Genomic DNA, 22,671 nt, shown 5'->3' with positions numbered 1-22,671 from the left:
ATAATTTCTCAACCATTTTGTACATTTTGACAGCGTCAAGACTTTACTTGAGGCTGTCTGGGTTTTTTTAAATGCACACAAATATGCATTTGTCCAAAAAGATTAAGTTAAACATTCTATAGAAATGTAGATCAATTAAGGGAAATAGAGTTGCAAGCACATAAAAGAGGATTGTGAGACTATTCTGATCACTGACTTGAAAGTGAAACCTTGTGTGACTGTGCAGAAACAGACAGGAAGCCAGGCATGAAGTTAAGAGTTCACACAGCAACAGGAGCCTGGCAACCAGGAGAATAGAGGCTGGGCCAAAAGAGGGGAAGGGAAAACAGAGAGGGAGGGATGAGGAGACAGCAGAGGGAGGAATGGAGGTTGGGAGAATCGAGAAGGCAAAATACGCGTGTATTTTGTGCAGAAGGAGGGGAATGACAGGATAGGAAGTAGTGGGAGTCTTGAGTAATGAAGGAGGATCACAGAAAAGAATTTGAAAAAAAGGCTCTCCTAACAAAGCTCTTCTTTCATCAGAATTGCTGTTCTATCTCTATCATTTTCCATTTCGTCCCCTCTTCCTTAATCTCACTAATATTAGATAACTATGCAAACCCCACGCAAAGTTTTTCTACCATGCATGGTGGAAACTGTCCAGCAAAAGTGAAACAAATCAACCAGTAATTCCTTTGAACCAGAGTCAGCCTGATGCCGGCATCGAACAGCAGAGGACACAAGTAGTCGGATGCCTACTGAAACTTCAGTTTGGACAGAGTTCAGTCAGACCTGACATGTGTGGCATAGACCTCCTGTGACATTGCTGATCTGACAATGAGGAATTCATGAATGTATTTATGGTATTCAAGTGTGTCAACACCTATCCTGAATGAGGATTTACTGTCTACATGATTGGCCTCCCCTCTTAACAAAGAGCCACCTGGCTAGGAGATAACCTATTTTCTGGGATTGGGTGAGGCAACACTTCCCCATTATGTAGCGCAGTGGCACACTGAGAGAGGTCATAGGCCAGATAATGGTGCTCAAGGCGCTATGATAAAAGAACAAACAAAAAAAAACTCCCTCCCTTTTCATTCTCGCTTTTATTTACCTCAGCTAATACAAATTGTCCTACTCCACATTCAGTCCAACATTCAACCTGTGTGGATATGCAAATAGCTGCTGGACCCAACCCAAGCACACATGAATGGAAGCTCTGCTCACCCCTCCCTACTTTCCCCTCTATCAGTGACACACACAATCCTGGAGTCACGCTCAATGTATCTGAGGCGACGCAGCGGTGTTTGTACCAGGCCCCAGATGAGCCAGTCTGTCGAGGTGTGTCTGTGTGTGTGTTTGACGTATTTGCCTGCTTGTGTGTCAAGCAGTGCATGTGAGCCTGACGTCTGAGTTTGAACAGGGAGGTGCTGGGAAGTAAGGAGGGCTCTATTTTTAACCCTGCCATTGTTCCCCTGCCCCTCCACACACAGCTCCTCTGGGCCTGTTGTGGTGCAGCCTGGAGGCTGTTGTGGCCCATTTGGGACCTGAGCTTACACTGAGGACAGTCTGCAGCAGGTGTGGCCCGTTCTCGTGGAGAACAACACTCTAAACCAGCCACAGTGAAGCTGCAAATGTGATTATTTTATCGTTCAAGAAGAACACTGGTGAAACTGTGCTGTCATATTTGATATCAAACACTGATTTCAGACTGATGTTCAATTGCATGTTGGTTCTGACCCGAAGTAACCCAGTGACTCAGAACCAACTGTGTATATTTAGGTTTTTATAGTGGCTATCAACACCTCTGACTGAGCACATGCTGTCTGGGTGAGTCAAGTTTTGGTGTTCAGTTGCACTTGTAGGGTGTTGGGATACACAGGGTTGGGTGGCACTGTACGCAGGAGGTGCAGTGAACTTCGACCCAGTGTTTAGTTGCACTGGACTGGTGAAGGTCAGCTGGCACAGTGGATCTGTTACAGTTTTCTAGGGTTGGGCTGAGGGAGACCCTGGTGTTACATTGCAGTGGGTCTGTTTGGGTGCAGAACAGAGGGAGGGGGCAGGGACACTGGGGTGGAGTGTATTAAGTGCTGGTGTCAGCCCCAGGCCTAGGCCCAGACGATGGACAATGCCAGCCCATTGTGCCTGTCCCATTGACGGTGGGTGTAGTGGCACCCTCCCCTGGGTTCCCTCAATGGGGAGCCTGAGAGCCACAGAGGGATCAGCTTAATGGGCCGACAAGAGTGGCTTTGACTGCAGACACTCGGACAAAGAGCTCACTACAAGCGCCACAACAGGAGCAGGTTAGCAACATACACAAGCACAGAGAACAGCGCGGGAGGGAAAAGGAGAGTAAAGGAGGTGAAGAGGACAATGAGGAAATAGAAGAAAAAAATGGGTAAATGGAGTAAAGGGAAGGCGGTAAAGGATAAATGGGGCAGAGGGAATTGTTAAAAACAAAATGAGAAGTCAGTTTTTCTGAAAAGCAATATTCAGACTAGAGTTTATCCTTCACAGCTGCCCGTCATTAGAACAGACTCTAGTGAAGACATCCTCTATCACAACTAATAGGAAGTTTCGGTCTCCAACTTATTTAGCCAGCCTCTATGCCAGCAAGCTGACAGCCAAACGACAGTAAACACACCTCCCCATAAACCAGAGTTTGTCTTGCACTCTTGCCAACAGGACACTTACTGCCAATCAGGCCACAGAATATAACAGTTTACCTTTAACATGATACAGAATGTGAGAGTGTGTGTCTGTGTATGAGTGGGAATGAGCAGCAGTAGCAGATGGCTCTTTGGAAATTTCAGGGAAAGTCAAGACATGTTAGACTGGGTTATAAGGCAAGTCACAGGTGAACTGGACAGGTTTAATTTACAATCCTGATGACGGACAATCAGATGAAGAGACAAGATGAAACTTTAATGACCCCTGGGAGATTGGGTAATAAAAGAAGAGGTAATAACAAATGGGCTTAATAAGGCCAGTGACTGCGCTGCATTGTATAATAGTGTTGAGAAGGAGTTGGTTAACTCACTTTGGCCATCTGAGCCTGGACCCCACTGGACTTCAGGGCTGTAACTGCCTTCTGTGCTGCTGCTGGACTGTCAAAGTCCACAAAGCCATACCCTACAATACAATTGGGTGAAGAGACAAATATTAAAATGACTGTCCGTAAATTTTCATCAGAAATCATGTCAACTCTGTTTTAAAAAATGGATGCAAAACATGCTCACAGCAAAGATAGATAAGTGTGAAATGATGAAAATGCATGAACAAAGAAACCCACGCAACTCACCTTTGCACTTGTTGGTGGTTTTATCCAAGATGGCCTTGGTAGACACAATCTTGCCATACCTTCAAGGATAAACAAGAATATAAACCAAAAAAAACAACAAGACATGTGTTCAGTGATAGACGAGGTGACTACAGGGCACAGAGAGGAATCTGCTCCTACCACATACATACCACTCCTACCAACACTTCCTCAGGCTGCGTGGCTGCAGGTGTAAACATGAACATGCACTCCTTCTCACAATCAATTGGGTCTTTTCAATGTGATCTGTAGTGTCACAGAAAACTTTGTCTGCCTCCACCCTCCTGTCATTGTCTGCTAGTGGAGATTGTTGTACAGTAATGCTGTTCGCCGGCGTTGTTTTCAACAGACAGCAGACAGCGCCCCAGGGCCAAAAACAATTTGTTCCAGGCTTGTCTTTACCACACACACACACACACACACACACACGCACACGCACAAATGCACACACAAACACTTCTCTTCTAAATACAGCTCTTCTCTTGGGTATTTTTGTCTTAACATCTCAGTTTACTTCAGGAAATGAAGCTGTAAAGCGTTGTCACTGGCAATGTCTGACTAGCAAATAGGAGAAATAATGACTTTCCAGGCACTTCGCACATACGCTCAATCTATTTCATCATATACAAAAGAAGTTCATATGGTGTATGAAATGGAAACTAGTGTCCTCCTGACCTGTTATTTCAGTCTCATCAATGGAGAAACAGGACAAAGGCCAATCAATAGCATTACACACAGTCAATTAATGAATTGATGCAATATAGTAAAACATTCGTGGTATGAAAATCCCCTCAAATCCAATAAATGAAAGTCTGGGAAAAGTGTTATATAAGATGTGGAGCGTAATGGAATGCAGTGTTATAAGACAGTGCATCAGCACTACAGTATAATAGACCTGCCCTTGTCTGCTGAATGTAGTCAGTGAGGGAGGCTGGTGTTCCTCTGTTTGGGCGACATGGCGTCTGGGCGGAGTGTACACTGTAACCTGATCCTTCACCCCTCCGGTTCTCTTCCCTTCCCACCCCGTCCCTCTCCTCTCTTTTTCCACCCTAACATCACAGCTCATTGTGCACCACTGGGTCCTACAGTCCTTCCTTGTTCCAATGGAGATTTGCCCTAGATTTGACTAGATGGCCATGGCAGAGATCTGTTCCACTGACACCAAGGCCTAATGGATTCACCATAAAAAGTTAAGCACATAAAAAATAGCATATTTACTCTTAGATTCATATACGCTCAGTACAGTTTCTGTGTATAAATCAGAAACAGCAGCAGGTTGATGCGCATGCGAACAAGCTTAATATCACCACACCAGCTCCCACAATGAGCAATAAATGGAAGGAGACAGTAATCATATTTGACAGTTTTACATTGATTTCTCGTGATTCAACTTATTCGGTGTTGCCAAGAAAATAAAAAAGGAATCTTTGATGTTGATCATTGTGGATTAGGTTGACTCCAGAATAAAGAGGATATTATTTGGAAGCATTTCACATGATGAATAGAGAAAGTTTGTCAAATGATGGTGAGAGTAATAAATGAAACTTGCACACATTATTCATCCATCATCCGTTGCCAGAAAATCAGCTGACCTCTAAAAACACTTTGTTTGTTGGTGCAAATGGGCTTAATTCATTATGGTAAAGTAGCTTAGTTGTAACTTCTTACAGTTCTTGAGAATGAGGCATTTTTAACGCTGACATAAACTGCGGTAAACATTCTTACATCAAGTTGTTTTTGTATATCCCTAACTTGGCATGGAAAAATGTGTATGCATCTTTTTTTGTGCATACACACCCATGGTTTATACATGAGGCCCCAGGTGTATTAAATATTCAATAGCTGTGACATTGCTGTTTCCCACAATAATTTAGAGTGTAGCTCAGCTGTTTGTTGGATTGGCACATTGGATGTTGATGAAACAGATTACCAGGGGGAGATAAGCAGCCACTCACTGCCAAGTAAACAGGTCAGAGGCAGAGCCGCTGCCGTGGGCCGATCTGCTTCAATTCAATGAATTTGATCATTTTTAAAATAACACGTGTAGTAAATCATTAGAGATAACTTTCTAAAGTTATGGACTTGTTTTCCAATATGGTCACTGATGTTAAACGAAAGAAGACGCCAGCCTTCAATAATCAATATAACATTATTAAACAATCAGGATTCAATTCAATATTATTCTGATTTAGTGTAATTTTAGCTGTGGATTTAGAATTCTGTTAAATTCCTTCCTTCTTTTGAATGTTTATTTTTAGGCACATTTTTAAACCAATTCTGTTTTCTTTATTCACTGCAAACTACAATTGAGTTAAGGGGGGTTCAAGTGTGCCTACTGCGTGTGAGAGCTGAGGGGTCGGATGATGCAGTGAGGATGAATCATATGATATGCTGTGTGTTTTTTTTTTTAGCTCTCTATAGGCTAAAAAAACACTAATATAATTTACTATTCAAAATCAATGGCCTTTAGTCACTTAATATGTTTTCATGCTTTTGTTGATTAAAATGACAAATGTCAAATAACTGTATGCGTTCCATCTCTGGTCTAATCCACTTCAATGGGTTTTCCTGGTCTCAAGCTGATCCCTCCGGACGGAGTACTACTGAAGCACTATTGATCAGTTTGAGTTTTCATGGGGAGCATTACTAAGAAAAACAAAAGCCGTGCTTCATGTTTTCCCTGACAGAGCAGCCAGCAGAGTTCAAAGGTCTGGAGGCGTTGACTGTGTGACCCTCTGCTTACCTCAGCCCCTCTACAGTAGACCATGAGGGTGTGGAGGCTACAGGGACTTAAAAGACAACTCTGACCCACATACAGCCGACTGGCATTCTTCCCCAGCAGGCCATGCGACTCTTTTCCCAGTCATTTAAGTTTTCCCTTCAAGGGTAGCCCCCCCCCCCCCCCCCCCAACATGCCCCCGTCCTCTCTTCACTTCTCCACCACTCTACAATGGCTTCTCTGTCAGTCTCCTGCCTTTACCCTCGAGTCCCTGCGTTTCCCAGATTTCAGATTTTCTCCGGTCCATCAGTCCACTTCAACTTTGATTGTTCCGGGTTTTACTATGTATATGTATGCACCCAAACTCCAATATTAACATGATTATCAGATATGAGTCGTGAAAAGCTCTTTTGTTAATTTGTCATGATCTGAGTGTCAATGAGGGTTTTAAAGAGGGAAGTGCTGTGGTAAGTTTGTCCAACAACACGGGTTTTATTAGTTATGACCAATGCATGTTCAGGGAGGTGAGTTGCTCATGCGTGTCCACCCTGTGGAAATGACGGATGACTGGTATGGGTGTTTTCTCTCCAGCTCAGCAGCAGCTTAAGCATTTGTTTGCAAATCATTCCTGCAACATAAAGCTTAGGCCTGACATGCAGCAGCCAAAACCAGTTTGGGTGTTTTAATACTGGCTTATATTTGTGTGTGTGTGTGTGTGTGTAAGGCCTACATACTGTAGAGACTGGGTTGTTTGTCAAGGGGTGTGTAAGTCTTAGTTTACTGCAGCTGAGCCAGTCCAGCCTCACACGAGTGGGAGGTTAGATCAGGACACGAGGAGGCTACTTACCCCGCTCTGGCCCCTTCCCTCCTTCTTTACCACCCTCTTTTCTTTTTCCTTACTCTCTACATTACTTCCCTCTTTCCTCTATTTCCAGCCGAGGCTCTACCATTTTCATGACGAGTTCTTGAATTCCTTTGAATTTCATGAGAGATATAATCAAACTGACCCTAGTCGTGTTGAGTCAGTGTCTCTATTCACAAACAGCTTCCCATGCAAAACAACCCTTCTTTCTGAGCATCAAATATGACCTTAAATAATTCAATTTCATGTGTCCAACAGATGAAGCGCATGGCTCCAGATAGTACAGCTGTTATCTGTTCGCGAGAAGTTAGTTTCTACACAACCCTTCCTCCATCTCGGCATCATAAATAACTATCTAAAGAGTCCTTGATCCACTTAACTTGGACTGAAATGAACTACCAGCTAATAGTCTGATTCTAAATAGAGGTATAAATAGCTAACAGTGAGGCTGATACCCATGACCTTCCAATTCAATCAAAACTATACAACCAAACTGTGACAATGCTGACACAAACTAATGACTTTTAATTGTCAACCCTAGTGCAACTACACCAAAAGCCTTGTAGGAGCATGTATGATTTGAAACAGTTTTTAATACTACAGTAAAACTAAAAACAAACTCTCATTTGAAGGTCAAACAGTTTAAAAACTCTAATGTCTTGGATAATGTTCCTTTCTATACTTCTGAGTAATACTTCACCTTAGGCTTTATATAACTGCATAGCATCCATCATAGTAGAGCGTTGTTTCATCATTTGCTCTGTGATTAAATATATAGCGGTCCAGCAGCTGTTATTTGACTTCAACCAGAACATAGAGTATCTCCATAAGACGCTGTCATTGTCATTGAAAGTGAGAGTCATGATGTGAAATCCTGGTGGCTCAATCAGCTAACGAACATCATCAACATGGAACTACATGGGTTTGAGTCCTGGCTGGCGTGATGCAGTCACATCCTTCTTAACCCACTTTCCAATCTCACCTCACTGTATTACATGCAAACAAATTAATACAAAATCAAGGATTGTCTGTCCACTCCCCTTCAAAAGAAATGGCTGGAAGTCACTCACGGTTGGCAGAGCTTGACCAGGTCTTGGTCGGTGGTCCCAGGATGGAGGCCACGGATATACAGGTTGGTTTTACTCAGCTGTTCCCCTCCCCCGCCGCTGCTGTTGCTGCTACTGTTGGTGTTGGGACTGGGGGGTGCCATCTGGTGGCCGGAGGACACATAGGCCTGCTGCGATAAACAAAGAAACATTAGAATGAGTGTACTGAGGGCCACTGCCCGTGCCTTCCTTGCCACAGGTTAAACCATGGGAATCATTGACAAAACAAGTAATTTATGCTCCAGTACTTCATGTTCTCGAAAAAGGAATTGGCAGTAAACTTTGCATAGGTACAGCTGTGTATTTAAAGTGACAAAAACTCAAAGTAGGGTTCTAGTGATGAGAGATGGAAAATAGTCCTGCATGAGACAGACGATTATGTGGGAGCAGCGTAAAATGATATCACACAGCCCTCATGTCAACACTCACCAATACTGCTTTCTGAGGGGAATGTGGAGCCTCCTGCCTGCCTACTCCATATAGGGAAAATGGGCCTCTTATGCTTTCTCCATATTGGGTAACTTCTTTTTTTAACTTTTGAGCCACAAAAAATCCTTTGCGGTGCATATCAAAACCGAACACTCGAAGAACACAGACCGACATTTACTTAGTCTGATGGTGCAGAATGTAATAATAGCTTTGATGTCAACAGTGTGTCTCTGTTTTTCTGCAACTCCTTCTCTCATACCACCCCTATTGTTGAAAGCAGGTACTTCTAAACAAATCACTGCCATCTGTTCAAGCACATACTTCTTTCTGTCCTCAACTTGGCTTAAGCCCCAGGTTCAACACTGTCCGTCAGACATTTTCCTCTCGGTTGCCTGTCTGAGCTTCACATTCAACAAAATCCTGAGTGGCAACTGTAAGCATTCACATCGACCCCAAAAAGCAGATGCAAAAACATGGGTTCAGCTCAGTCCACATTAGGTCCAAGGTCCATACATCAAAGCAAAGGAGGAACCAGGGGAAGTCAAAGAGATGAAAAACAACAGCACACAGGGAATTCATTACCGGGATGACACTAAATAGCAACATCCTCTGACATGTTGCAACCACCTGTAATGACCTGATGTATACATAGTGCATAGTACACAACAATGTTTCACAACAAAAGAACCCGCCTCCCGCCGCCCTCTCTGTCTGGATTGTGTTCCATCGCTCTATGAGGACTAAGAGCCAATGAATACCAGTAGTAAACGATGGCAGTCAACTAGTCAGTGACTCACCACTAGGATCATGAAAAGCTGTTGCGCAACAAGCAGTGCATCATTTCATCTCATCTTACTATGGGATTGTGATTCTCTTTGGATAAGAACTTTTTTTTTTCTGTAACTGTTGCCAGGAATATATTTTATTGGGGTGAGTGTGATTTCATTATCACTTTGCTTGTCAAGAATTCATAAAAAGATTTATTAAAGTCTCTTTCCAGGAATAGGCCTATTGGCTGGTCTCCAAACAAGACTGAGACAATAAATAACAGCACTTAAGTGCAGAATAGTCTCGCCAGCAACAGAAAATTTTCGCAAATCTTGTGTGTTTGTGTTGCCAAATGTTAGAATCTAGCCTACACGATCTGTTGTCGTACAAATGGAAATGAACAGGCAGGTTTTCTGATAGAGCCCCACCTCCCAGTAGGATGCCGTGAAGCTGGAGTGTCTCATTTGAGAGACCCGGCGGATGGAGGCGGCAGCAGGACAATGGGTTAATTTCTGGAGGGGAGAACGGGTCACCGATCAGACTGGTGGTGTTTAGGAGCGGCCCGGCGGGGAGACAGAGTCACACCAGGACCACCAGGAACACCAACCAATCCCCCTAATTAGACACAATCCATACGGCAGAGTGTCCCGCATTGTGTCCACTCAAACAGCCCCCCTGACCTCCATTTTGCCAGCAGCATGCCCCCCTCCAGCCCCTTGAACAACAGACTCATTTCTCCAAGCATAATCCCCGCGTCCTCTACTGTTAAACTGACCTGAAAAGATTGTATGTGCTTGCTCATGTTAGATGACATGAAAAGACAAAGAAAAGAGGTGTTTACTCTGCCTCTTCTGCACTTTCTTTCCACAGATATTCACACACATACACACCAGGGTTCCCACACTCACTTGGACATCGAATTCAAGGAATTGTTTGGTGAAATTCAAGAACTCAAATTTTTTGGGGGGAAGACATGACATTGGTCAAAATTAGACGCCATAGAGGCCTAATTTTTACATTTTAAAACTGAACACTGCAGCAATATCAATGCAAATATCCCTCACAGGGTTTTCCTCAGGATGGGAAGTGTTCATGCTAGAATGGAGAAAAGTCCAGAGGGCTGAGGCATATTGATGGATTTGGGAGCTATATTTTAATCTAGTACTTCTCAAATCCACAAACGTTCAACGTTTTCAACTCCACTTTCTCTAGAGCAGTGGGTTAAATTTCACTATAATTTAATTCACTAGAAATTCTCCTAGTCAGAGAATGTATAAGAATGGCTATTGTAATTTCATGGTGGTTTCATTCTCACCAATATTATCATGTGACAATTCAATACTTAATAAACAACAAAAACCTTCCTATGGGGTGGCTGGGACAAATCGATCAAATACGAATCACTGGCCTAATTTATTTCTATTTGGCGGTCTATCACAACGTTTGAGATCCCCTGCTCCAGAGCTAACACACCAATACCCTGCCTGCAGTGGTTTCAAATGTTAGAGATAGTGGTTTTCTTTTATTTGTTTTGTTGCACTATATGTGATGAATACGTTTTGGAGGCAGCGAAATCTGTGGATGAAAGAAAAGGACAGCAGAGACCTGTAAGCACATTCACACACTCTTTACAAGAGTGCCAAGTCCCAGTCAAGTGTCAGACTGTACGAGGAACACATCATTGCAACGACACCCTCTACATCATCGGTCTACAACCATACTCATGTATTCACACACACCACTCACACACACACGCACACGCACACGCGCACGCACACGCGCACACACACACACACACACACACACACACACACACACACACACACACACACACACACACACACGCCTTTGTGCTACTATCGTACAATTGAGTCTTATCCATAAGACCTGCACAAGATCTTGGATAATGCTCAGCAAAACACTGAGATGAAAGATATGATTTGTGACCATTATTACTTGGAAACTGAAATGAAATCTGAAACCTTTTGTATTTTCTTTGAAATGGTAGGTTCGAGTTTTGTGTTGATCTCAGTAAGTATTTAAAGATGTATTACAGATTGCCTGTCAATGAAAAGTAATCAGTTACTGATTACTGCAATAAACAATACAGCAACCATTTGCTGATTATCAGTGGAGGAAAAGGCACATTGGAAATTGCTTAAGTACAGTGGAAATGCTCAGATAAAATAGTAGGCCAGCTCTCATAATAGAAGTCCATTCATAATGCTACTTATGTAAAAATATAAAAGCACTCAAAATACATGATGAATATAACGTCCTTGTATTTCACTGCTAATAAGCCCTCGATTGCCTGTGTATTGATTTCTGTAGGTTAAGCTCATGGAGTAGATGGTCCAGTTCGCTCTAATTCCTTTCTCTCAAAGTTAGCTGCTCTAAAACTGAGAAGTCTTCTGAGGTAAATATGACTCCATATGTATGATACATGGAGTGGAGTCACAATAGAATATGTGCTTTAAAAAGTGTAAACCTCCCTAAAATTGAACTAATTAAGTCAAGTACAAATGCTTGAAACTGTCCTTAAATGCTCCCAGTAGTTACAGTTTGCTGCTCTGCTGGTTAGTAATTATTTCTTAGATAACTTCAGGGTCCTTATGAACGTGAAGTTAAATGTTTTCTGGTGAAGGCCTATCCAACAATACAATTTCCTCCATTCTTTTTAGATGATTATTGATGATTTTTTTAAATTTAAGATGCTTAGTAGTTGCAATATAAATAAGTTGCACTATATAAATAGTAATAGGGTCAGAGAAACTAATGGAGGTGAATCCAAACCATTGTTTCCATTTTTCAGGTGATTACATAATGTTCCCAATTATCCAATCCCCTCAAAATGTAAGAGATGCCCAGTAGACCTTTTGATGCTGCAGGAAATGGAACAGATGGGGTGATCACATGTGGTTGTCAGTTGCTTTGCCCTCAATAAACACACCTCAACTAATCCAGTTTAGTCAATTTAACTTCCAGATTATACTGCCAATTCATTCAAATATCCTAAATGTAAATGTATTCATTGACATATAAAATCAAATCAATTTTCTAATCTGATTACATAATACGTAAGTATTACAATTATAGTTATTACACATAAAAGGATGTAGTTTATCCAAAATGAATTGCCTTTAAATTAAAATATATATATATATATATATATATATATATATATTTTTTTTTTTAAAGTGTACAATTTTAAAACAAAAAATGTGAGATCCATCTGACACTTTTGGAGCTCACTGCAGATAGATGATGCATGCACAGTATTGCACAATACTGAATTCAGATTAATTGTTCAGATTTAATAACTCACGTCAGATGTTTACAGTTAACTGGAGTGTGTACTGTTGCTGCCCAGTCTGCAGCCTGATTCTGATCAAAAATACACGCTTTCAATGTTCCATTTCTCTCCCTCTGCTCGCTTGCACCAAATTCACAACAAATGCTCAAAATTATCACTGGATATTTTTAGGATCAAACTGAAGATGAAACCAAGCGCATTTCTATAAATAAGACCATTTCCTTTATCCTCAAACTCATTTCAGACACTGGAGCCGCCAGCAAATATTTGTCTCAAATACGGCATATTATGTATACAAGAATGTTCTCACAGCTCTGTGTGTCATTCATTGCCACTTAAATAACCCGTCAGGAACGATTCACTTCCATACATCCTCCTCTAAAACCATCCTGTTCTTAATCCCAACACTCGCCGTTGTACCTCTTTGCACAAGTCCACTCTGTTTAGATTTCCTACCGTCTTATTGGTTTCCTATCTCCTGGCCTGTCCGTCTCTCTCCATCTCTGTTTTTATCTCTCTCTTCCTGTTGGGCTTCTCAAGTTGACCCCAGTTTGACCCGTAGAATTCCATGGATTTCCTGGCTGTTGGGGGTATGCCTGCCTTCCTGCATCCTGGCTGCCTGCTGCCTGCCTGACTGCTTGTCTTCTCCGGCAGGAAAGAGCCACGACTGTCTGACCAGCTGACCGACTTCCATGTTAGCATACAGATTTATAGCCTGGCTGAATGACAGGCGGCCCCCCCGGCTTGTGTAGAATTACTCTGCTGAGGGGAGCTATCACTTTGCACCAGCTATGCTCCAAGATCAACAAGGAAAATGAGTCTTATGAAACAAAATGCATCATCTGAATCTTCCCTCCTTTTGAATCACAAATACATTTTTCGGTAGAGTCATTTGATTTTGAAACCAAATCAATGTATTTTCCATTTGACATGCTGATAGAAAAGCATGTGGACAAGAAACTACTGTGTCATACCACACTTCACCAAATAAGTGCTCATTTTGCCAAAGATTTAAATTAGTATTTGCTTTTTATCATTAAGTTAGAATTCTGAATTACTACCTATAGCCCTAGTTGAAGCATGAGCATCAGTCTCTAGTGGAGTTAATTAATTTCAAGCTGTCTGAGAATCAGTTTTGAGACCAATTGATCTTACAGTATTTGATAAGAATCTCTTCATGTTAGCGGAGGGTTACAGGTGTGGCTTGTGTGGTTGGTGCAGCGGTTGGTTGGAGTATGGCGGCAGACAGGAAATCCTCTTTGTGTTTGCTCCTGATCTTATCACACCATGCCATTTGAATGAGGAGCTCTGCATTCCTACCAGGTGACAGGGACACCGAGCTCGCGTCCAGACTCGTCCACAACCTCCCCCCTCCCCCCTCTCGCTATCTCTCTCCTTCCCTTTGTCGCACCTTTTGTCTTTCTGTCCTTTCACGGGCGACGCAGCCGAATAATCTTCCCTCTCTTGAATACATTTTCTGTCTCTCTACGTCTCGCACAGGGGAATTCAAGGATATAGAGTACAAGTTGACGCACACGCACTGTGCAAATGCAAACAAATGCGTGTCCTTTAAGTAGGGTCGGGTGGCAGGAGCTCAGGAGCTTGGAAACAGATACCTGTAAACACTGGCCCACAGCAGAGCTAGAGATCTGACAAAATGTGAGGCACACAGTGTCTGGCATCACTGCGGTACTTGGCATCGTATTTCAGACAGCTGTGCTTTCTCCAAGGACTCTGCCCCTCTCCCTCTCCCTCTCTCTCTCTCTCTCTCTCTACCTATTCACCTTGGATGGTTCATGCGGTTGGCAGTGAAGTTAGGGACCACTCTAAAACATCTGACACATTAAACAATGACAGGAGACAGATAAACATGCGCCTGGAGGAGGGCCAGCGGGACAAAGGTGACAGCACAGGCCAAGTTCAGCCAGGATCAAGTCACCGAGGCACTGCAGCTTATTTAATGCACCAATGCAAGAGCAGCCCAGTAGACAGCAATTATCTGTGGCATGTAATGTATTTCCTGTAGCCGAGCTGTTACTTAATATGCGTGCATGGGTAAGCATATTTGATATGTCTCCAGGTTACAAAAGGTGTATTGACATTTTTTCTTTTACGACTTGAAAGACTAGACATTCAGTGTTTTGGCTGTCTCTTATACAGCCGACCATTATCTGCGCCATACAAAAGAGACAATGTCACAAAAGGCTGGATATCAAGTCTTTACATCATGGTCTGGGAGAATATGTCATTCAGATTGGCTGGAGAGTGTCTATTAATTTTGTATGCCTCGACATTTCACCTGATTGCAACTGTTTGGTCACTGTTCTAAATGAATGCACTCGCAAAATAGTAAGTAGACATCAGCTGGCAGTCAGTGACACTGTAGCTCCTATAGCTTAAAAATCCGTAACTGCGGTAGCTAAATCTATGTTTGGAAAAAGTCATTTTACCCAATTAATATCTTAGCTACAAGCATCAATCGTAGTATTTTTGCGTTTATATGTGCAGTATTTATTCCATTTGGGAATGATTGCATAAGAATCTCACAATGGAATAGGAGTAGTTGGGTAATTGAGTTCCAGGTATTAGTCAAACCCTAAATTGCTGGTAAAAAAAAAAAGTTTCAATTTTGAAAACAACCATCAACATGAATAAACACTCATTACTTTAATCTTTGGCAATTGCACATTATTGGAATTAGCCTTTGAGGTGTGATGTTAAATGTTTTGAATGCTTTGCTCTGAATGTTTTGTTTGCTTCAGCGTCATCCATTCTGATAGTTTAACACACACCTCAACTGGTATTATCACCTACATAACAAACAGAAGATACAGCGAATTTCTAAATATAGACCGAAAGAGAACTCGATAGGGAAAACAGAGCAGTGAAGATGGTCACTTGTGAAAATAGTAATGTGTTGTCACTCTAAAAAAAACTCAACATCAATCTGCAGTTCTGACAGTATATCAGTTCTGCCTATACTGTCCATACTCCATGCAGTTATTGGAGAAAAACATTGGTTCTCCAAAGAGTTTTCAGGAAACAGCAGCCTCATTATCAGACACCTAGGACAGGCAACCACCGTCTTGAGATATAAAATAGATTTACAGCAGTGATATCATGATGGTACTCTGTGCAACATTTTGCAACAAACTAGGTATGTAGGCACACTTTGGCTGTGGCGGCCACTGGTCCAGCTTCAAGCTTGGCCACGCAAAAAGTGTCACAAGCATTTGCATCGCTATGAATTATCAAACCACTTATTATCAACACTTCTCCCTGTCACTTGCACACTTTCACACTTTCTACTCTGTTAATCTATCTTGAATGATGTAGGTGTCGATAAATCAGATCAACAAATTCACTACAGTGCTACAAATCTGCCACTGCGTTCCCCATCCCCCAACCCACATGCAATTATTGTGCCTTTTTTATTTTTATAAATTATAAATTATTCCAGCTATTAAGAGAGGTTTACAGTTATTTATACACTCATTTTGAGGTGACTTTTTGCTATAGTGTAAAAACAAAAGTTGATGGACAGATTTACATGATATGCATGTATGTATTCAACTTCAAATCTCCCTGTTATCATCAAATCACTCACTTCATGGCAAAGGAAAAAAATTCCATAAAAAATGTAGCAGTAAGCTCAGCTGTATTGATCCAGTATCCCAGAAATTCCTCCTCTGTTCTGCTGAATTTGCCTAACATACCACAAAATACTGAATTTACTTTACGCTACTATGAGGCACACATTATTCATATTTAGGTTTTGAGGTCATTCGAAAAATGAAAACTTAATCATGGTACACAGGTGTTTCTTACTATGACAATTTCTTTGCCTAATTATCCAGGATTTTCTTTGGCCAGCCAACATACGATGGTGTCTGTCTAACTAAACAACTAACTAAACTAAACTAATTATGTAAATACAAACATTTAAAGCTTGAAAATACATATATAAACAAATGTTTTGTTGTCATATGCTGTACTATTTCTTTATCTAGAGCTCAGTAATTTAATTTGACATTTAAAATGTCAACATCAATCCAATGGAACTGATATGAGGGCATAAGCCATGCTATACACTACTCCAAAACAGCTATGTGAGTATTGTGTTCAGGATCTGAGCTATTACTCAACATCTATTTTCACAATTGTAAAATGTGTAAATGTTATAGCAATAACATCTGTGAGGCCGGTCTTTACTTGGCACAGCTAACTAAAATAGTCGGCATGGCAACCAATTCCTTTTTTCATGAAACATGGCTATTGGTGCTTTATGGGAATTATCATCATCACGGTTGGAATGTGTCTTCGACCAATCAGACTGCTTAGCCAAAACTACCCATTAAATGATATATGCAGAACCTATAATACACTGATTATTTAACATAACATTATCTAACATGAGGCATTGATTATCTACCATATCATTACCCCCACCACTCCAAAGACAAATACACAGGGTTTATACTGTATGTTGCAAAAGAAAACCGATCCTTTCTAGATGTTTCACTTGCCTGGTTACCATATGATGAATGACAATGTGCAGGCTTTAGAACCAGCTTCTTTTGTTCGGGAACATTGTTTTAAATTCCAAAAATTCCACTTCTGTCATCTACAGCAGTCAACCTCTGAGCATCAAAGAGAATGGCATGAAAGCAAAAATCGGCTAAAAATGAGAGCGTGGGTTTACATAAGACAAGAGTTAGCAAACACTGGTGACACCTCAAAGCTTGTGGAGTTGAAAGTGAAAGTTTGAAATTGTTCATTTAAAGGAGAAGCATGAAAGACCCCACTTCTGCTATTTCGCCATATGGTGATCTGAATGGCCTTTTAGTGCCGCACTTTTCATCCTCCGACAGCATATCTGGTGTGGTTGTTACCGTGTGCTCACTTACTGTTCTTCTTCTTTCATATTAAATAAAATGTGCTGGAGCAAACAAAAATGCACCTGTCCTAATTAGAATTTGTACACAAACAAAAACAGTTGTGTGCTGGTTGAGGGAAAAATATATTTAGCTATCTAGAGTTTAAATCACAACAGTATGTTGACATTTCATAAGATGGACACTGAAAATGGCCCCTTCCAGGATGAAAACAAAAATCTGATTGACACATGCAAAAACGAGCCATTCTATGAAGGCATGAGCGAGACATATGATACCTTTCCAAGCAAGGAGCAACAAGCCACCTCCTGCTGTTTTTCCATCCAGGAAGCTTTACACAGGACCCGACCAAATCTGATTTGAGAACATTAATTCTATTTATTTGAGGGAGGAAATGAGGTGCTGGGTCAGGGGAGGAGCAGCCGGCTTTAGGCACGACAGAAACCAAACTCCTTTAGTCATCTGGTTCAGTAATCACCTTGCACACACAAAGAGCGCTTTTCTCACCCCTCAGCATGTTTATTTTGTGTTCAGCCTTTTATTTTATGTACCCATGCAGCTCAGGTATGGCGGAAAGAGAGCGAGAGAGAGAAAGAATGAGAAAGAGGTGGAGGTGGGAGGAGGAAATGTTAGGAATCTCAACACAGGAACTTGACCTCTCTGTGAACTCTAGCGCCACAAAATAGACGAGCTTGAGACCACCAAAACAACGGGATGAGGAAAACTGCTTCCTTCCTCTTTTCTTCCTTTTTCATTCCTTACTTTTCAGTTTTACTATAGGATCCTAGAAAACACTCTGGTTCACTTTTGTCAGTATTTCTGAGTTTGATCCTGAGTAAACCCATTCAAAGTGTATTGCACAATGTCAGAAATAAATGAACATCAAGAAACGAACTGAGATACATTTGCATTCTAGGCATTTAGCTGACCCTCTCATCTGGACTGACTTATAATGGGCACATCAGTATAATAAGATTAAATTCTTGGATCACCCACATTATAAGCAACCAACAGCAAAAAGTACAAAGGTCGGTGCCATAGTGCCTTGACATGACTCCTATGACTATAGAATGATCATGTAAGAAAGACGTGTAGCTACAAAATTAAAGTGTATTAAAGGGATAGGCACAAAATGAAAATAAAAAATAAGAGATAAGAATAAAGGTAGAAAGGTTTCAAGATAACAGCAAATCAGATCAACATATACAATTTTCCAACAACACCAATGCTATATTACTTTCTGCGTAACTCACCCGTCTATAATTGAAATGTCAAAAGCCAACATAGTGACCCCTTGCTTTAAACTCATGTGGGTATCGATACTAAAGAGAGGCGTTATGTTGTGCTTGTGTTTTTGTTTTAAATGAGGTATTTGAGGATAACTCATTTAGATCTTTAGTAGGAAATGCTTGAAAAGTGGCATCTTGTTGAAACAAAAAGAACGTCAGTCAATCACGAACGTGGATTAGGCAACAGCTTGAGTCTACAGTGAACATTTACCTAGGCTTACATTATTGTCACAAAATCAAAGGGAAAAATGCAAAAGAATGAAAACGCAGTTGCTGGCATCTACTCTACATTTGATTGCTCATACAATGTACCTACTGTTAAATGGAATTTTGATCTTTTTCCTTTGATACTTGGAGGATGAAATTATATATTGAATGATCATTACAGCTGTTCATGGTGACAAAATGAGGTACAACCTAGTAATAACTCAAGTAATCGATTAATTGATTGCATAGAAATATACTGTATATTCTGTAAAAATGCAGTGAAAGTTCCCTAGTATCAAGGCCCAAATTGTATTGTGTGTGTGTGTGTGTGTGTGTGTGTGTGTGTGTGTGTGTGTGTTTGACAGAGAGAGAGAGAGAGCGAGAGAGAGAGAGAGAGAGAGAGAGAGAGAGAGAGAGAGAGAGAGAGAGAGAGAGATGCAATAGACACTCTCCTCCTCAGGCAAGCACTACTAATGACATCAGATGTGGGTACATGAAGGTAAATATGAGTCCAGGTCACGTCCATTATCTTAGAAAGGCAATATGTCAATATACATTCAAATGCCATTTATAGTTCCAAAGCTCAAAGCAACACAGCCAATGAATAGCATGCAGAGCAGAAGGAAAGGAGCAGGTATTTGTGAATGCATCTGATATGAAAACACAACATAAAATTGCTATGTAGCCTATATACATCTACATGATCAAAGTGCATTCAGCATCACTTCTAAGAGAAAGACAGGATGTGCCATTATGACCCATGGAGTAAAGATAAATGAAAAATGCTACTTCTTTCTGATCAAATGAAAATTTGCTACTGGGGGAAAAGGATTTTAAAGTAACTAATAGATACAACATACTGGAAAAATAGAATTTAAATAACCAGAATGATTTAATTGTGATCTTTTAGATATGTATACATTAAACCATTTTGTTTTTCTAGTGTTATATAACATCAGATGCTGTGTTTTGTGCAGTTCCACCCGGCAAAGAGAATACGGATACTTTCCTCACACAGTCTGCATATGTACCGTCTTCAGATTGGTTACAAAAGTGGCGATGTCAACAGTGAATGTAACCCTTAGAGTGCGATTCATAATTCTGGGAATGTAGTCATGGTCTGGTGGGATTTTTCAAGGGGTGGGGCATATTCTGCTTTCAGATGGGAAAAGAGGAAAAAAAAAAAAAAAAACTTTGCAAACTTACGCGGCAGCGTAGACAATGAAGACCTGATTTTACACCAGATATCAGTGTTCGTGGATCGCTAAGGCAGAGGCAGAAATCATTTGCCAAGAATAACATGTTCCCTCTGCCTCTCTTTTACCCTACCCCCACCTCCACAAACACATTTACGCACAGACGCGCTATCCCAACACGGTACAGTTACCCATAAAAGTTGCTCTCCACCATTGACTTTTTCAAATGAGTGAGCAGAGCCATATCGACATCCTTACTGTAGTACACATACACCGATACTACAAAATAAAACACCAGGCGTCTCGGTGACAGGACCGAGCGGTGGCTAATTTCACACATCGACATACCACGGTGCCGCTGCAGTATAGTAAGCAGTAATTTTCTCCACGAAGTCTTAAGTTAATTCAGTACGTTTCGCTTTTCAAGGACACTGCAGCTCACTGTCACAAGCCGTTTTGTCGCGACAGACACGGGCGTGTTTCCCTGCAGGGTGAACAAGCCGAAAATGGGGAAAATCCCGAAAGGTTTTACCTTTTTGCTGTTTCTGCTGTTATAGCCGTTGTATGGGTTGATTCCTGCCCTTGGCGGTACGGAGAGCAGCATTTTTCTCGGCGCTATGTCCGGAGCGGCGAGCTCAGCCCAGGCTGCCAGCTGACGTCAGCAGCTCGGGAAGTTGGGCTTGGAGTCCCGCTGCTTGTCTGCTAGTGGTGCTGCAGTAGCATATCATGAGCAGCAGGCCTGGGAGTCCCAAGGCTGGCTCATGGGCCCCCCAGGGGTCCTGCAGAGGGCTCCAGGGGGTCCCAGCGAAATGAGGATTAGTTCAAATTCAACAGTCTTTCATTCACTAGAAGAGAATGTGGAAAAATGACTGGAAAATCTTCTCAAATGGGTTTCCTTGGGATAAAACGTTTATGAAACTGGGGTATGTGGTCTAGCTGGGGGTCCTTGACTTGAAAAAGTTTTGGGAACCTCTACAGTAGGCTATGGGGGGCTGTTTACTGCATCTGAGTACATGGGCTAGAGCTAGAAAGCATCATGGAGGCGATAGACCCCTGCTGTGGAGACACATCAATGTCACTATGAACTTACCATTGACAACCACAGACACACTATGAATCCCTATAGGAATACTGAAGGAATATAATTTGAAATCTTTGGTTATTATCTTTCATTTAAGCCCACTTACAATTTCACATACACAGAGAAGTCAATAAAGCTCTTTTTCACCTATTCTTGCCTAGTACTTTTTTCTCAACTTGAAGGGATCTTAAAAAATTTCACAGCCAAGAAATTCCAAATGTGAAATACTCCCTAATAGTAAAATACTGTAATTCCCAAACAGTGCCATCTCTCATCAGATTTTAAGGGCATTTTGGGGTCTTAAACAGAAGGAGAATAGCACAGAATTAGAGCTTTAAAATTTGTTATTCCTATTCCTATGCCTGATGCCTCCTTATTGTTAACCAACCATTGTTGAACCAATGTAGTCCTACAGTGAACAAAAAAAGAACTGGAAAAAGAGGTAAAAGCTGACTATGACAGCGCCCAGGGTGATTTTCAGGGATAAGGATATACTCTCAATATATAACCTATAACCAAGGTCCGTATCCCCTCTGTTTTTGCTGCTGTCCTCTTCTTTGCGTGTGTGACCTTGTTCCTATGTTTATTATTTGTATTGATTGCTAAGCACTTTCTAAAGTTTGTCTTAGAAACGTGCTATACAAAGAATGTTATCATTATAAAGTTATTATGCTTTCTGGTTGGGATCTGATAGCACTGCTGTAATAAACATCTCATTTGAATGTTAAAGTTCAGACAGTTTGTCTTCTATTTATTGCATATGGATCAGCTCCAGATTGTACATGGGGAATGACATCACATATTAGAGTTATGGTTCTCTGGTTTCTAGCTTTTGGAGAGACGTTCATGTTCAGAGACACAGTTTGAACTGCTCTGTGCCATAAAAATAAGATATGTGAATTATTGAACTGAATGGAATCCCCCTTTAAATCAACTTTGCCAATGAGCTATATGTTCCATATGTTCTAACTCTGTTTGGATCACATATCATCCAGGCTCTCTTGAGCTTTGAGATCACTATAAGATTTTAAACAAAATTTACATACATGTCTTCTTTAACAGACAGAAATCAGTGTAACTGCATTGTATTAGAATCCGCTCACCAATGTAGTTTGTCGAACATTTCAATATTTCAAAAATTACTATTCAAAAGAAGGAAAAGGCACCACTAACAGAAGATTGGCTTAGTCTCCCAGATCTAGTGAATCTTCAAAATTTATTTACACTGGGACAAGGGCAGGGGGGAGAGTCTTAAAGGATCATAACGACTTTATTAAGGTTTTTCCTAATTTCCGACAACTTCTGTTCCATTCATTACCTCATCAGAAACTTTAAAATTAAATGATCTTGCAGCTCCAAAATACCCTAAAAGGGAAGCTACCAGTATCTTTGCAGAACATTTTTATCTGTACAGGTTTGCTGTCAGTGTGTCAATAATGCTGTTTCTCTTAAGCAGAATAATACTGTGGCTTGGGCATGGTCTTTACACTGATGTAATGCATGGGAGC

The 22,671-nt window shown here is 41.2% G+C and overlaps 1 protein-coding gene across 1 annotated transcript in view; it reads right to left on the bottom strand.

Moving 5' to 3' along the window:
- LOC139927331 (RNA-binding motif, single-stranded-interacting protein 2-like) overlaps positions 1-20,734 on the bottom strand; it is a 29,379-nt gene extending 8,645 nt beyond the window's left edge. The window contains exons 1-4 of the mRNA XM_071919428.2: positions 20,615-20,734; positions 7,950-8,116; positions 3,281-3,339; positions 3,020-3,111 (exon numbers count right to left, since the gene is read on the bottom strand). Of these exons, the coding sequence (XP_071775529.1) occupies positions 3,020-3,111; positions 3,281-3,339; positions 7,950-8,116; positions 20,615-20,686 (390 nt within the window). The 5' untranslated portion in view covers positions 20,687-20,734. The remainder of the gene's footprint in view (positions 1-3,019; positions 3,112-3,280; positions 3,340-7,949; positions 8,117-20,614) is intronic.
- Between the last annotated feature and the right edge of the window lie 1,937 nt (positions 20,735-22,671).

Source organism: Centroberyx gerrardi, chromosome 5, assembly GCF_048128805.1.
Source record: "Centroberyx gerrardi isolate f3 chromosome 5, fCenGer3.hap1.cur.20231027, whole genome shotgun sequence".
Lineage (NCBI taxonomy): Eukaryota > Metazoa > Chordata > Actinopteri > Beryciformes > Berycidae > Centroberyx > Centroberyx gerrardi.
The sequence above is the reverse complement of the archived record's forward strand: the minus strand, read 5'-3'. Positions and strand labels throughout refer to the sequence as shown.